The sequence below is a fragment of the Gambusia affinis genome, linkage group LG17 (assembly GCF_019740435.1).
Source record: "Gambusia affinis linkage group LG17, SWU_Gaff_1.0, whole genome shotgun sequence".
In the NCBI taxonomy this organism is placed as follows: domain Eukaryota; kingdom Metazoa; phylum Chordata; class Actinopteri; order Cyprinodontiformes; family Poeciliidae; genus Gambusia; species Gambusia affinis.
The window spans coordinates 19074350-19087675 of record NC_057884.1 but is presented as its reverse complement, the minus strand read 5'-3'; the positions used below and the strand labels follow the sequence as shown (position 1 = coordinate 19087675).

General features: G+C 36.8%; 1 protein-coding gene across 2 annotated transcripts in view; it reads left to right on the top strand.

Annotated features, from left to right (window-relative positions):
• Positions 1 to 12475, top strand: part of LOC122847093 (leucine-rich repeat transmembrane neuronal protein 4) — a 152944-nt gene extending 140469 nt beyond the window's left edge. For both annotated transcript variants that reach the window (XM_044144452.1, XM_044144453.1), the window contains one exon: positions 6873 to 12475. In XM_044144452.1, coding sequence (XP_044000387.1) covers positions 6873 to 7196 — 324 coding nt within the window. In that variant the 3' untranslated portion in view covers positions 7197 to 12475. The remainder of the gene's footprint in view (positions 1 to 6872) is intronic.
• Positions 12476 to 13326: the final 851 nt, after the last annotated feature.

The window sequence follows — 13326 nt, the reverse complement described above, 5'->3', positions numbered from 1 at the left end:
CTTCATAAGGAAACAGTATGGAGAAAAAAAGACATCACACACAGTTACTGGAAACAGCTCCCTCAATGTCTCCATTAAAAATGAAATGCAGCTAAACATAGAAGGATGTAGCCAGTACTTTCTATAGAAAAGTATTGTTTAGTGAGCATTTAAGCAATTTCAATTTCAACACATTCATGTTTTTCTCTAGTTATTCCCTATAATATTATTTTGCAGTTCCTTGCAAAGGAACTACAAGAATGTACATTTTCAACATAAATACTGAAGACTTATGAGCAATTTTTTAAAGAAGGAATTTTTCTACCACGAAATACATATTAATTACCAATTATAAACATGTTTCAAGTATTTACAAAAATATTGATTGAAATAAGCAAAAGCTAATTCAAAGTAGCAGTTCAGTGGGAGCCGTTTGCAACTCCTCTTCACTTTTTTATGCTTCTATGACACACAATGCAGTGACATGAGAGGATCAAAGTGTTTGGCAGGGAAAGCGGCAGACTTCTGAACCGTAATGCTGCTAAAGCCTAGGGAGACATTAGCATTGTATGCCTGTGGCACTGTTGCTTCTTCTTCAGCTGCTCATAAAAGCATGAATGCAAAATAAAAAGAAAGAAAACTTCTAAAGGGTACTGGGAAAGCTGTAAAAAAATAAGTTATGGGATTTGGGGCTTTTTAAGAGATGGCATGACTTAAATAAGAGCTGCTGTGAGGCTGTTTGCAGTAAACACATGTAAAAAAAAAACAACAATTGACTGAGATTTCTCACATTATTTAGTTTTAAAACATTCATTTGAAGGTTCTAAAGTCAATAATGATAAACTGACATCAACTTTGACAGCGACTTAAATACTGTTTATGCAAGATCCATGACTGTTGAAATAAACTCATGCATGAAAAGCAGCTTAAGCATTTTAAGGTGCACTAAAACATTTCCGGTCCACCCTGGGGAAGTATGCCAATCACTGTGTTACTGAAACACTTAGAGATAAACATTGGCAGAGATCCAAAGAAGCAGAAAGCCGTCCAGTTGTTCAACACAGAGATGCAGCTTTTCTTTCCTCTCCTTATGCTAATACCTTCTGACAGCCAAGGCCAAGTTATACAATACACACAGGTGCATCTGCACCAAATTACTCTGTAAAAACAAAGCTCTGTGCACCAATGGTAAGTGATGAGTTGGCATTTTCAGATCAGCTTTAGAACAGTTTTCAAAATGATTTACTCTTTTGACAGGGAAATGTGACTTACTCTTCAGGTACAATCAAATTGAAAAAAAAAGGCTTCAGATTTATTTTGAAGCCATTAAAATAAGGCTTCAAAATATTTTAACGTCTTTGTTGTCTGTCTTAGCAACAAGGACTTAACTTATACTTGAGGCCTCAGATTTCAGTCTCTAAAACAATGTTTGTCTCTTTTAATCAGATTCAGCAACACAGTTGGCTAAGGTTGTGTAAAAGATTTACGTAGTTGTTTCTAAGTTTATTAGGTCTACGTAAGTAACTGGCTGTTATGCTAGAATTACACAGGGCAGAACTACTTATAAAGCAGTTAACATTGTTTAGGTTTGCTTGTTTTTTATACTATTATGAGGCAAGCTTTTACAATCTATAAGACTCATCATACCATAGCTCAGACAGAGATGTCCTTAATTTCTTATTAAAAAATTTAAAAAGCTTTTTTATTAGCCTGGGGCGTTTGTGGACTGTAGGCTATTAAGCTGCTCATGTTGCTGTAGCATCATAATAAAGGCCATACCAATGACTTGTATTCTGAGCGCAGCATTAAATGATCGAGTCCTTTCTGAATTAAGTAAACTTAGCTTTTGTTTGGCACTTTATTTTGTCGCTCCTAAGCTGGTGTCATCGAAATAGTAGTGATCAATTAATTTAGAAGTTCTTTAGTAACCCGTTTCTTCGGGGGGGTTTTTGTCTTTTTTGTTTTATGTAAATGTATACCTTACTAGAAGTTCAAAACTGTGGGTCAAACTGTGTAGAGGATATGGGATACATTTGATGTGAGAAAGTTTATTGTAGTCATCAGAGATTTGACATTTTACTTTCTATTTCTGTAACCTAAGTACAGTAACCTCAATGTGGCACATTCTATCTTCTTATGAAATAGATAATTGATAAATATTTGGCAACTTGTTTTGCATTTTAATGGCAGGCTGTCTATCCATCCATCCATCCATCCATCCATCCATCCATCCATCCATCCATCCATCCATCCATCCATCCATCCATCCATCCATCCATCCATCCATCCATCCATCCATCCATCCATCCATCCATCCATCCATCCATCCATCCATCTCTTCAGTTTCTTAAATAGCTCTATCTTTGCTGCCATACACTAAGAGGCCGGTTCCACATTTGACAAGTTGACATTCCATCAAAGAGGTAACAAAAAGAGAGAAATTACTAAAAGTGAAGGAGAGAAAAAGAGAGAAGAAATCAAAGTCTGAAGAGAAAAAGGTTGTATTTCCATTCTGTACTAATCTGTCCTCATTTTGGCTTCAGAGATGGCTACACTGTGTCAGGACTCTTAAAAAAGGCACAAGGTGTTCTTGGCACCAGTAAATCTGCTGAAGCCATTCTTCAGTGACCATGTGTCTAAATCCTTCTGAGGAGATCAGATAAAATTTCAATTAGGAAATTGAGACTAAAGCGTTACTGTTTTCAGCTTTTTACTTTACTCTTCATACTGTAGATATAAAATTTTAACATGATTCCATAAAACCCTAGTAGAATGACAAAATATTTCATATGACATTAAGGCAATGTTAATCAATGGCTGTACAGTAACCCTGATCTGCTCATAAGGAAGTTTAAATATCCTACATAAGTAGGTTAAAGTTTTATCCTCAAGTGGATACTTTTTTTTAATCTCTGTTTCATATTTACTGGAAGCAGAAAAAGATATTTTAATAATAGAATCCTTTTTAAAATGAAATATTTGAGAACTTTTGTTTTGTTTTTTAATTTCATCAGAACAGTCTATTCAGCAGCATGGTGGCTATGAAAATATGTAGCAAACACATTTTTCCTATTTCTATCAATCAAATTAAGAAGCACTTCAAGAAAAAAATGCTGAAGTCACTCGACAAGGACACTAATTGTTGATCTGTGTGTGTGTGTGTGTTTTGGCTACAAACTGAAACCTGTAAGCCTGCCAAGATTGATTTTCTCATGAATATGATCTTGTGAATACTGTGACAATGCAGTTGCCAGGTTACAGAAGCATATGTCAGACAAAAACATTCAAATGCATGTACAAACAGCCATACCAGTAATCAGGTGTGAAAACAACATTTCAAGACCAGCCCTGCATCTATTACAGGAGCTGCAGAGGCGAGAAACAAGTTATCTTTTTGTCAATTCATATCTATTAAAATATGTCCATCATTTGGGGTAGCACTCTTATAGAGAAAATAGCCAAAGAGGTCAGTCTGAGTTATTTATAAATATCTGCTTGTGGAACAAGATATGTAGATTATTACAGCTTCATACAAGTTTTCAGAGATACTGAGCATAACATAATAAAATCATTTAGTATCTTACTGATCCTTATGATTTCAATGAAGTAATATTCATTTAAATGTTCGAGATCAAACATAACTTTACAAATAGAGAAGGTTTGATTTTCATGTCAGTAATGCCTCTACAAGTGCATGTGTCCACACCGATAAAGAAAAGTGTAAGAATTAAAATTTGTGTACACTTTTATTGGGTTTAATTTGTTTTGTTTTTTTCCAAGATACTTTTTTGACTGCACTGTAGGGTTTAGTGTATGTACAAATGTTGATAGCGCTACAAAAAATTAATCAATATCATTGATCCACAAGGATATACATTAGTGAAAGCACTTTTTATTTACATTTTCTTTACAGCCCCTTGTGCTTATAGATATAGATGATCTATAATATGTGTAAAAAAATTCTAAAATGTGTAAAAATTTTGGAAATGTTCAGACCTCCAAGAAGGAATTTCATTGGCATAAGAGTCCACAGAATAATAACATCACTTACACCACTTTTGGTTTTTGGGACTAGACATAACCTTTTATTGCGTACAATTTGAAAACATTAGGTAATCAAAAATTAAGTCAATCATAGAGAAAGTTTCAAAATGGCATGGGTAAAAAGCAAACCATATGAATAAAAAGTATCACATTTAACAAACAGAAAAGATTAACGGCTGTTTATTTTCCCTCCAACTTTAAAGACATTTGGAAGCAAAAAAGATTTGCTTTATGTACGGTGACCAGATGTGAAACATTTGCATATTTGACTGTCAACAGACTGCAGGGTGCAGGGAATTACTAATGTCCTGATGCTGAGAGGCAAAAAGGCTGACAGCATTCCTAATGAGCCAGCTAGACCTTTCTACAATAGACTCTGAATAGAAATAGCACATTTTGTTCACAGAAAATGACGTGAAAGACATTTTGGGCCGCTTTTGTCCAACAGAAGGCAGTTTGTGTTTCATTTAAAAAGAGTCTTAACGTGTTTTTTTTTTTTTGTTTTTTTTCCATAGCAACTCTTAATGTAAAAAACCCCACCAAAGATAATTTCTATAAACATACTTACTGTCTTTCTCTTCCAATAATCTTCTCTCTTAGCCCCTCTTCAATTAAATCTTCACAATTGTTCGCTTCCAGACATTACTTGCACAAGGGCAGATTTATAGTTGGATAATTTGTCAGAATCTGCTGAAATGGTTAGTGAGCAAATATAGGTTCATTAATTGATTGGATGTGGCCTGGGAGTGAGGGAAGCAGCACTGAGGTCTCTGATGAGAGGGGGATATGATGGTGTGGCAGCGAGAGGAGCAGGGCTTGTGAAAGGTTTAAAAACTGAAAGGGGAATGGAGGGGGAGTAATCCACTGAGTGCCCATAATGTAATGAGTCAGCCTTGCTTAATGGAGTCCATTTGAGGGGGGAAGGAGTTAGAAAAAGTATGCAGGGTGGTGTTCCTGGAGGTGCTCAGGTGTTGTTGAGAGAACAGGCTAGACTGGAAGGATCAAAGGTGGTTGAACATTTGAGTTTTCCAAATGATTAATCCTTAATGTTTGTTTCATTTATGAAACATAGCTGACTTTAATTCTGAGTGACTTGGTTAAAGATTCCACACCTTTGTTGACATATTCCAACTACTGTAACTGCAACACCCTCTATAATACCTGTCTATGAAAACATGTTTGTGATTGGTTTGAACATTCCTAAAACACAACTGTTGAGATACCAAATAAGCCATAAAAATATTCATAGTTCATTAATTAGTCCATAAATTATTGATAATAAATTAGCTCATGCAATTGGTTGCATTAGAATAAAAATAAGTGAAAGTTATACTGGAAAGATGTCATGGTTGTGACACTTTCTCTCAAGGCAAGAGAGTGGAATATTATTTTTGTCGTACGTGTTGGGACCATATCTGTTGTTCCTGCAGTTGTCATGTGCTTGTTTTGTTGTATGCAAGTAATCGGATGAGTTCTCTCTTCGCCAGCCTGCAGTGATTTTATTTTATTTAATTTTATTTTTTTCAGGTCAGCTGCCATTTCACCCTGCTGTTTTCACGGAGTGTTAGAAAATTTCCTAATTGGCAAATAAGTGTGTGATTTAAAGTTAGGAAGACAGAGTGTCACAAGAGACTCATCTGCTTGTTTTGGACTGTGTAAAGAAGTGCAGAGGGAACCCAAGTCCAAACACATGGACAGATGTGATGAGTGCTCCTGGCTGTGATACAAGTAGCACAGCACTGGAGATGGCACGGGCTTATGTGTTCTAGCTTTACTACTAAAGTTTGAGCACAGAACCATCTGTGCTTTTGCTATCCTTCAGCATGGCTTGTGTCCTTTCTTTACAAATGCAGGCTATGGTGAGATTACATATTAGAAAACAGGACCCTGGAAACTCAGACTGGCTGAAAATAGTATTTATTCAATCTGCAAGGTGCAGCTGTTCTAAATGCATGGATTTTAAATGGTATCTAGGCCGGTGCTGAGACTCAGGTGGTCACCATGTGAGGGTATTTACAGTGAGCTGCCAAACGGACTGGGAACAGGAGGTCCCAGAGTGCTAATGAACCACTTAAAGCATGGCAAAATTATTATTCAAAACTTGGGGGAAATTCAGCAACAACATGCTGTAGCAACTGAAGTTTTAAATGTTTCTTTTTTTTAATGTTTTTGTTTTAGGTTATTTGTTATTAAAACATGTATTTCTGTTTGTTTGAGCTAACATCTTAATGTGTGATATTTCATAAAAGTGAAATGGTACAAATGGAGATTATTGGCAATAGAAATAGTGTGGAAAATGAAATCTGGATTAAAAGTGTACAGTAGGGTTATACATGTATACATTTCAGAAAGATGAACAAAAGGGCGTTTTTACTGTTCTCCATTCAACCTCAGTTTAGCCTGTCCCCATCAGGCTCAGTCAATCAGAAAACCAGCTGATTCATGTCGACTTCCCAGTTTATCTCTCAACAACTGGGGTTTAAATTGGCAAAGGGGCAAACAAATCCTGAATGATTTCTATAACATCTACAGAAACAGTTGAATGTTTGTTTTATTTTTCTTATGCTAAGCTTTAAATTTGGTTTTGCAATATTGTGCTGTGTTTGTCAGTGTCAGAAAAGAAGCAAAACATCAGCATATTGTTACCTTTTCTCAAGTCCGTACCCATATGAAAACCCTATATTTAATTTACTGATTCAGTCAGATTTTCTGGTTGTGAACCTGGATCATTAATCTCATTTTTCTCTTTCCCCCTCCCCCTCTTTCTCCTCTCTCCTCTCTTCACCATGAACCTTCCACCCGTCCTTATCCCCACAACATTTTGCATCCTCCTCTTTTCCAATGCTCAGGTCCCACACCAGATGGGTGCCCTAACCTTTTACCGCTATGAACAGCCCATTGTAGACTACTGCCAGGCCCATCAACCCCTGCGGCTCAACATGGGATACGAAGGCCCACCTCAGGGACTGGAAGGACTTGAAGACCTGGGGCCATGTGACAGGGGCACAATACAGACGGTGGCCTTGCCTGCAGTGCCCTCTGTTGCCAGCATAGGTGGCCCTGTGCCAGGGGCCCGGTCCCCTCCTCCGCCCCTCATGCAACAAACTGAAGGTCCCAGCAGCGGCCCTTATCCTCCCCCAGAACGCACCGGAACTCTTAAATTCGGACGCTAAAGAGTCTGGCTGTTAGAGGTGGGAGAAAAGCCTGTGATTCACCATTACTTTTGAAAGGAAGGGAGCAGGTGAGGTGGTTCAATGGGGCCTTGTTTTTACCACATGGACGAACGGACTACATTTTCAAAATATGCCTGGAGGGTTTTGGCACAGGGAATACACAGTCTTACAGTAATATAACATGGTGGGACATTCATCATTATGAATTTCTTTTAAAAGCAGCTAATAGAAAAAAAAGCCCTTACTACCTACTCATGAAAAGTAATTTAGCAGATGATGAAAAGAGTTGCTTTGTGGCCTAATCTGGTCTTCATCATATCTGATGTCAGCCCAATGGCTTACGTGTCCACAGTGGCAGCAGTCAGCTTCTGCAATGTCAGGAGTGAAAGGGGACGTGCAATAAACAAAATGTCTCGATCATAGAACATAGCAGTAACTCGACAGATCTCTGAGGTTTTGTGAAGCACAGGAGGCTTCTTACTGTAATTAGAAAATTCATCTCACAAGCTGTTGACAAAGTGAGACCTGCATTATCGTTCCAGAAATAATCACATTCAGACTTACCTTTGTTCTGTTTTGTTGGATGTTGTATTTAGAACTGAATTCAATTTCTGTGCATGTTAAACCAAAGAGTTTATTAAGGATTTCTTTAAGGCACATACATAAAATATCAGTTGTATTACACAACAAGCCCCTGCCAGTTCGCACTTAACCGCCAAAGCCCCCTGCTGTTTAATACAAACTTTGCAGATGAGCAAAGCACTCAAGCATGAGTCAGGTCAGGTAGCTGAACTGAGATGTTGGACAGATTTATTATAGTCATGAAATGTATAAGGGAAACCATGAACTACAGCTACCAAAGCAGTATGTTCAAATAATAATAGAAAACATATAGGTGCCCTTTAGGAAGTAAATGGCTAATCACTGTACGTGAATATACCCCCAACTGGATGACTCACTTGTCTTTAGGAAACCTTTCATGTGGATATTCATGAGAAAATAAGTACATTTAGATGAACATGTGTACATATTATTCAAAAGTTGAGCCTATTGAAAGAGTAACCACTCTCACTGCCCCAAAATTGTCATTCGAAACAAATCAATGATTGACTTTCATCGGAATGGACTACAGAAGGAGCACCACGCTCCTCTTTCCCTGCCGCCACAGAGAACAACACTGCTGACTGGAGGCATGTTAAACCAGCAAGCTGACTTCTCTTTGACCTGCATATGAACCCATGGACTGTATTGGGAATATTACCAGACATGTTTATTTTTTTTGTTGTTGTTCTAAAAAGCGTGCAATGGAGTTTTATGCACTCAGTAACCCTGTGGCCGCTGTGTTGAGCACTTCTTATGGAGCCGTTGGGGACTTAACATACAGCAGCGACAGGCTGTCAAGTATAGTCTCTGGCTCGGGCCAGAGTGTTGTGGAAGCTGACCACAACAAGCCGGGGTGACACACAGTTCAAACAGATCAATGCATCCTTACGATGGGAATATAAGAAGCAAATTATTATTATTTTTTTTTTCTTTTCTCTTTTTGAGATAAATCGAAAGTTTCTAAGGTGTTTAAAGATGATGTCAAGAAATTCCATAAGACTCCCAGAGGGACTAAATAAAACAGAACTCAATCATTGTGTAAATAAAAAGTCTTTAAGAAGAAAAAAAAGGTACAAACTTCACTTCTTCTGAAACACAAACTGTGAACAGAAGAGGAGCCTTATTGACGTTCCAGTGGGAATATTACCAGAAACATACCAGGACGACTCGGTGAGGAAGTTCTTATTGTAATGCTCTTGTTGTTTCAATGATAAATATTTTTCTATCTGCTCCCTTCATGATATTGCCATTTAATTCAAATGATATGGATATTCTTTCTTAAACCCAGTTCATTTTACCTAATCACATTTTGAAGGAAGGATTGAAACCAGTCTTATTTGTGAAGTTCTCTGAACGGCCTCTGTATTCTTTGTTCTCACACTTGTACATGTTAGAGAGGTATACCTTCAGGTTGTGGTCACATGGTTTGTTATTTGTAACACAGTATGTTCATCAGATTTTAGAATTTTCATGCTATCTGCCATTCAAAGATTTCCTGTGTGGAGAAGAAGTGTGCTAAATTGTGAGAAAAGGTGTTCCTGTGCCATTATTTTTGTATGCGTTCTACCAAAAACCAGGCCCAGACACAAGTGACTCAGATGTTATCACCGCATTGCAACCTCAAAAGGGTTCATTCCCGTTTATGTACAGGTCATCACATTAAAAAAAAAAAAAAAAAAAATACAGTTGAGTCACTCGATACGGTTGTTTTTTAGTGCTGGTGGAGTTTACTTTGTAATTACAGCTGTGCCAATGTCTTTATAATGGGAGCTCTCAGTTCTACCCATGTATTATTGTCTTGCCTTGCTCTATATCACTCCTATTAACTCCCTGGCCTGAATTTCATGTCTGCTGCTTGGTGACTCAGGTGAACCTGTTAAGCTTAGTTCTATTTCTGTCCGCATGTTTATATATTGGGAAACTTTGTCCAGCTGGGGAAGAAGACAAACCATGAGACAGATATTTCCAGCCACGAATGGCCTAGAACCAGCAGCACGTGTCTAACCACATCTCTGTTTCAAACGCATTTCATTTGCTGACCCGTTCATGCTTATGTCTTGTCTGATATGAAATTTCCCAACATTCTAAGCCACAAAGAAGAAAAACACTTTTATCAGACACACAAAATCACATGAGAAATTTTCCTTTTATATTCCCTCATGTATGTCATATTTATGTTAGGTTCAAAACATTATTAGGTCAATTTTATTGGCAGAAAAAGATTAAAACTACTTTGTCCTCCACATTTAATTAGAAAATTGTAATGAAATATATGTATTTAAAGTTACAAACCAATGGTGGATTAATCATGACTACATCCCTGAAAATATTAGATATATTCAGTGGAACTTTGAATCCTCCTGCCAGTATTTATACAGTCTTTTGTCCATCTCTTTTGGGTCTACTGTACAGCAGCCACATCATGGCTCACAGAGAGCCAGGATGTGGTACTTTACGTCTTGTTTTACAACCAAAAATATTTCAAAACACCAAAAAGCTTCTTTGCTATAAGCATGGGAATAATCTGTTCTATATAATAATATAAAAATCCAGAATAAAGTTTAAAAAAACTTTAAACAGTGAGAAAGGTAGGAAGGAAAAATTTTAAGTTTTGAAACTTATTCGAAATACAACGAGAATTTGTCTTCACCTAGAATCTGACTTTTTTTTTTTAAACTCAGGCATTTATTGTCTCCACCATTAACACTGGAATTACTGTTGTTTAATGCTATCTTTGCTAACAATGCTAATTGCAAATAAATGATCATTTCATCTTTGCTTTCAAATAGTAAAAACCATATTTTATAGTAACTTCTTTCAGTGTTTCACATCACATTTCCTCATTTCTGGTGGGGAAAAAAAAATTCTAAAAAATATATTTATATATTGCAGTCTTGAAAGAAAATCTCGAATCAGTAAATATTAGACACAAAAAGTAAAAGCTGTAGATTAGATGTCGTCCATAAAATTCCGACTATTGCATCTCAAAATGTAGCTTTTCAAAACCTGACTATATGTCAAAGCCAGAAAGTGTCCCATACCTGAAGAATTTATGTTATATAAAAAATATGGAGACACGAGTGGATAATTATAAGATTTTTTTACTTCATTACTGTTGCAGATTTCTGAGCAATCTAAGTAACTTTATTTTTTCCTGTAAGACATGATACAACCTCACCCAAACACTGACTTTATACCCACACTGGTAATAGTTACCAGTGTTCATTTTCAACACACAGTTAAAACAAAAGACATTCCAAGCTGTATTATATTATTATATACTCTTACAAAAACACATAATTCACAATAATACCGAAAAGTCACTATTAACTTGCCTCTCTAGTCCATACAGAACATGCATAAATGCATATGTTCACACAAGAAGCAAAGTAATAACAAAAAATGACATTGCATATATCTTGATAAACGATAATAAATTACTGCAGGACTTGACACAGCTATCCACTTCAGTTCACCCAAGGCCATCTGTGATGGTTCACTAGGAAGTAATACATTACCTGATAAACAGAGTTGAAAAAATTAATTTTGAACCAGACATGGATTTGCGGCTTGTTCTTCTATGCCATACATCTGTGTCTTACCAGCAGGCAGTACTGGAGTATGCCCATACAGCACACATTCATGAGTCTTCAGAGTCAAGTTAGCATGTGTACACATGGAGTCTGGGACCGGCTAGGAGAAAATATGCTAATCCTTATGATGTGCCAATTTCCAGTTGGATTTTCTTGAATTTGCTGGATGTATTTGGTCCTACAACATTGAGACTTTTTAAAGACAATGAGACTTGAAGCATTGCTACTGATTGAGCCCCCCTGCATGTACCCAGACGGCCTGCGTGCGTGCGTATGTGTGTGTGTCTGCGTCTACTGTACAGCAGCACCTACTCCTCTACCTCCTGTGAACGAACATCACCATTACTGATGTTCTTGCCAACCCGCGCCCCATTGATTGTTATTGTTCCACGCTGTTTCACATTAGCAGGAAGTCTTTAACCTTCGACCCTCGTTGTTCCAGTTCTGTTTTTCTGCCATTGCTCATGTCAGAGGTGGCACAGAAAAAGAAAGGCATGATCATTAACCTCTGTCGGGAAGACACACATTTTCGTTTGTCTGACAAAGCCCTAATTGGATTTAATGTAAGCACTTAAGAGAAGAAGGTTTTTTTAAATTTTATTTAAATGGGCTTAATTGTTCTCTTGCAGTTGGAATGAGAGTGCCGTGTGAGAGCAAGCAGCAGGATCCTGACAGAGAGCAATATCAGAATTAGTCATTGTTACATGTGGGGTTAGACACTTTTACATTCTTATTTGTTTTTCATTTCTTTTTTTTAATGTTTGCTCCTTTCTGAATGCTTTCAATCCAACCACAGAATCCCCACCGACTCTGTTTCATCCATTTCCTGCACAGAGCGTTGTTTCTTTTTTATGTAAGTTGTAAATATGCGCTTTACTGTTTTCTTTACTAGTTGGTTCGTTGTTACTTTTTTAAAACTTTTATTTTGTTTTTTAATTATTATTGTATCAAAAACTAAGGCATTTTTTTTTCTGTGAAGACCTGGTCCAAGCGCAAAAATATGGCTCTTCTATGAGTATATTATTGTCAGAAAATGTTTTGTAAAAATTTTGATGATGATATAAGAAATAAAACTATAAAGGTGGGAAAGTGTTGTGTTTGTTCTCTAAAACTCCTAACTCACCTCATCTTTTACATAGTGTTGCAATGAACTACTTTTTTAAGAAGACAAGACAGAAATTATTATTTTCTGCATCCAAGCAGAAAATTACAATAATTAAAATTGGAAAAAAAAGAAAGAAAAAAAGCTTGAAATACTTTACTTTATGTGTAATGTAAATCTATTCAATTCTTAGATCAAGAAATATTGCTCTTATATGCAATATTCTATTTTTGAAGCGAACATCAAGTCTATCAGTTTACTAAATCTGCCAGCACACTTGGTGTTTTTTGTTTTGTTTTGTTTTGTTTTGTGTTTTTGTTCCATTTTTCTCTAATCAGTAGACAATCTGTGCATATCTGATTCCATTTAAAATGTTTGCTTGACAGTTTTATTTTTATTTTTTCCAAGTGCTTTACCCTAGTTTTATTCAACTTATACATTGCAGCTCCCACTACCATCACAGAGTTTCTGATTATTTTACTGACATTGAAAAGACAGAGACAGGCATCAAAGGAGTAATGTTGGTAAATGTGAGGGATTTGTTATGAGTGTAAAAAAACACCAACAGCATGGGAAGAGAGCACTGCAGAGACGGCTGATCTGTTTGCTTCAGCCTGCTGTCACTTTAGATGCACACGTCATGCCATCACTGGCTTGGAGGAACAAGACAGGGCTGCTCACAGTCCAGCTCACAGCAGTTTTCAGGACGTGAGGTCTCGCTATCTTTTACAATTCATCTCCATTGATCACGCACCCTTAGGAGGACTATCAGCACAAATGTCAGGAGATTATTCAGTACTTTTTACATCAAACATTAAAAAACTTGTTATTG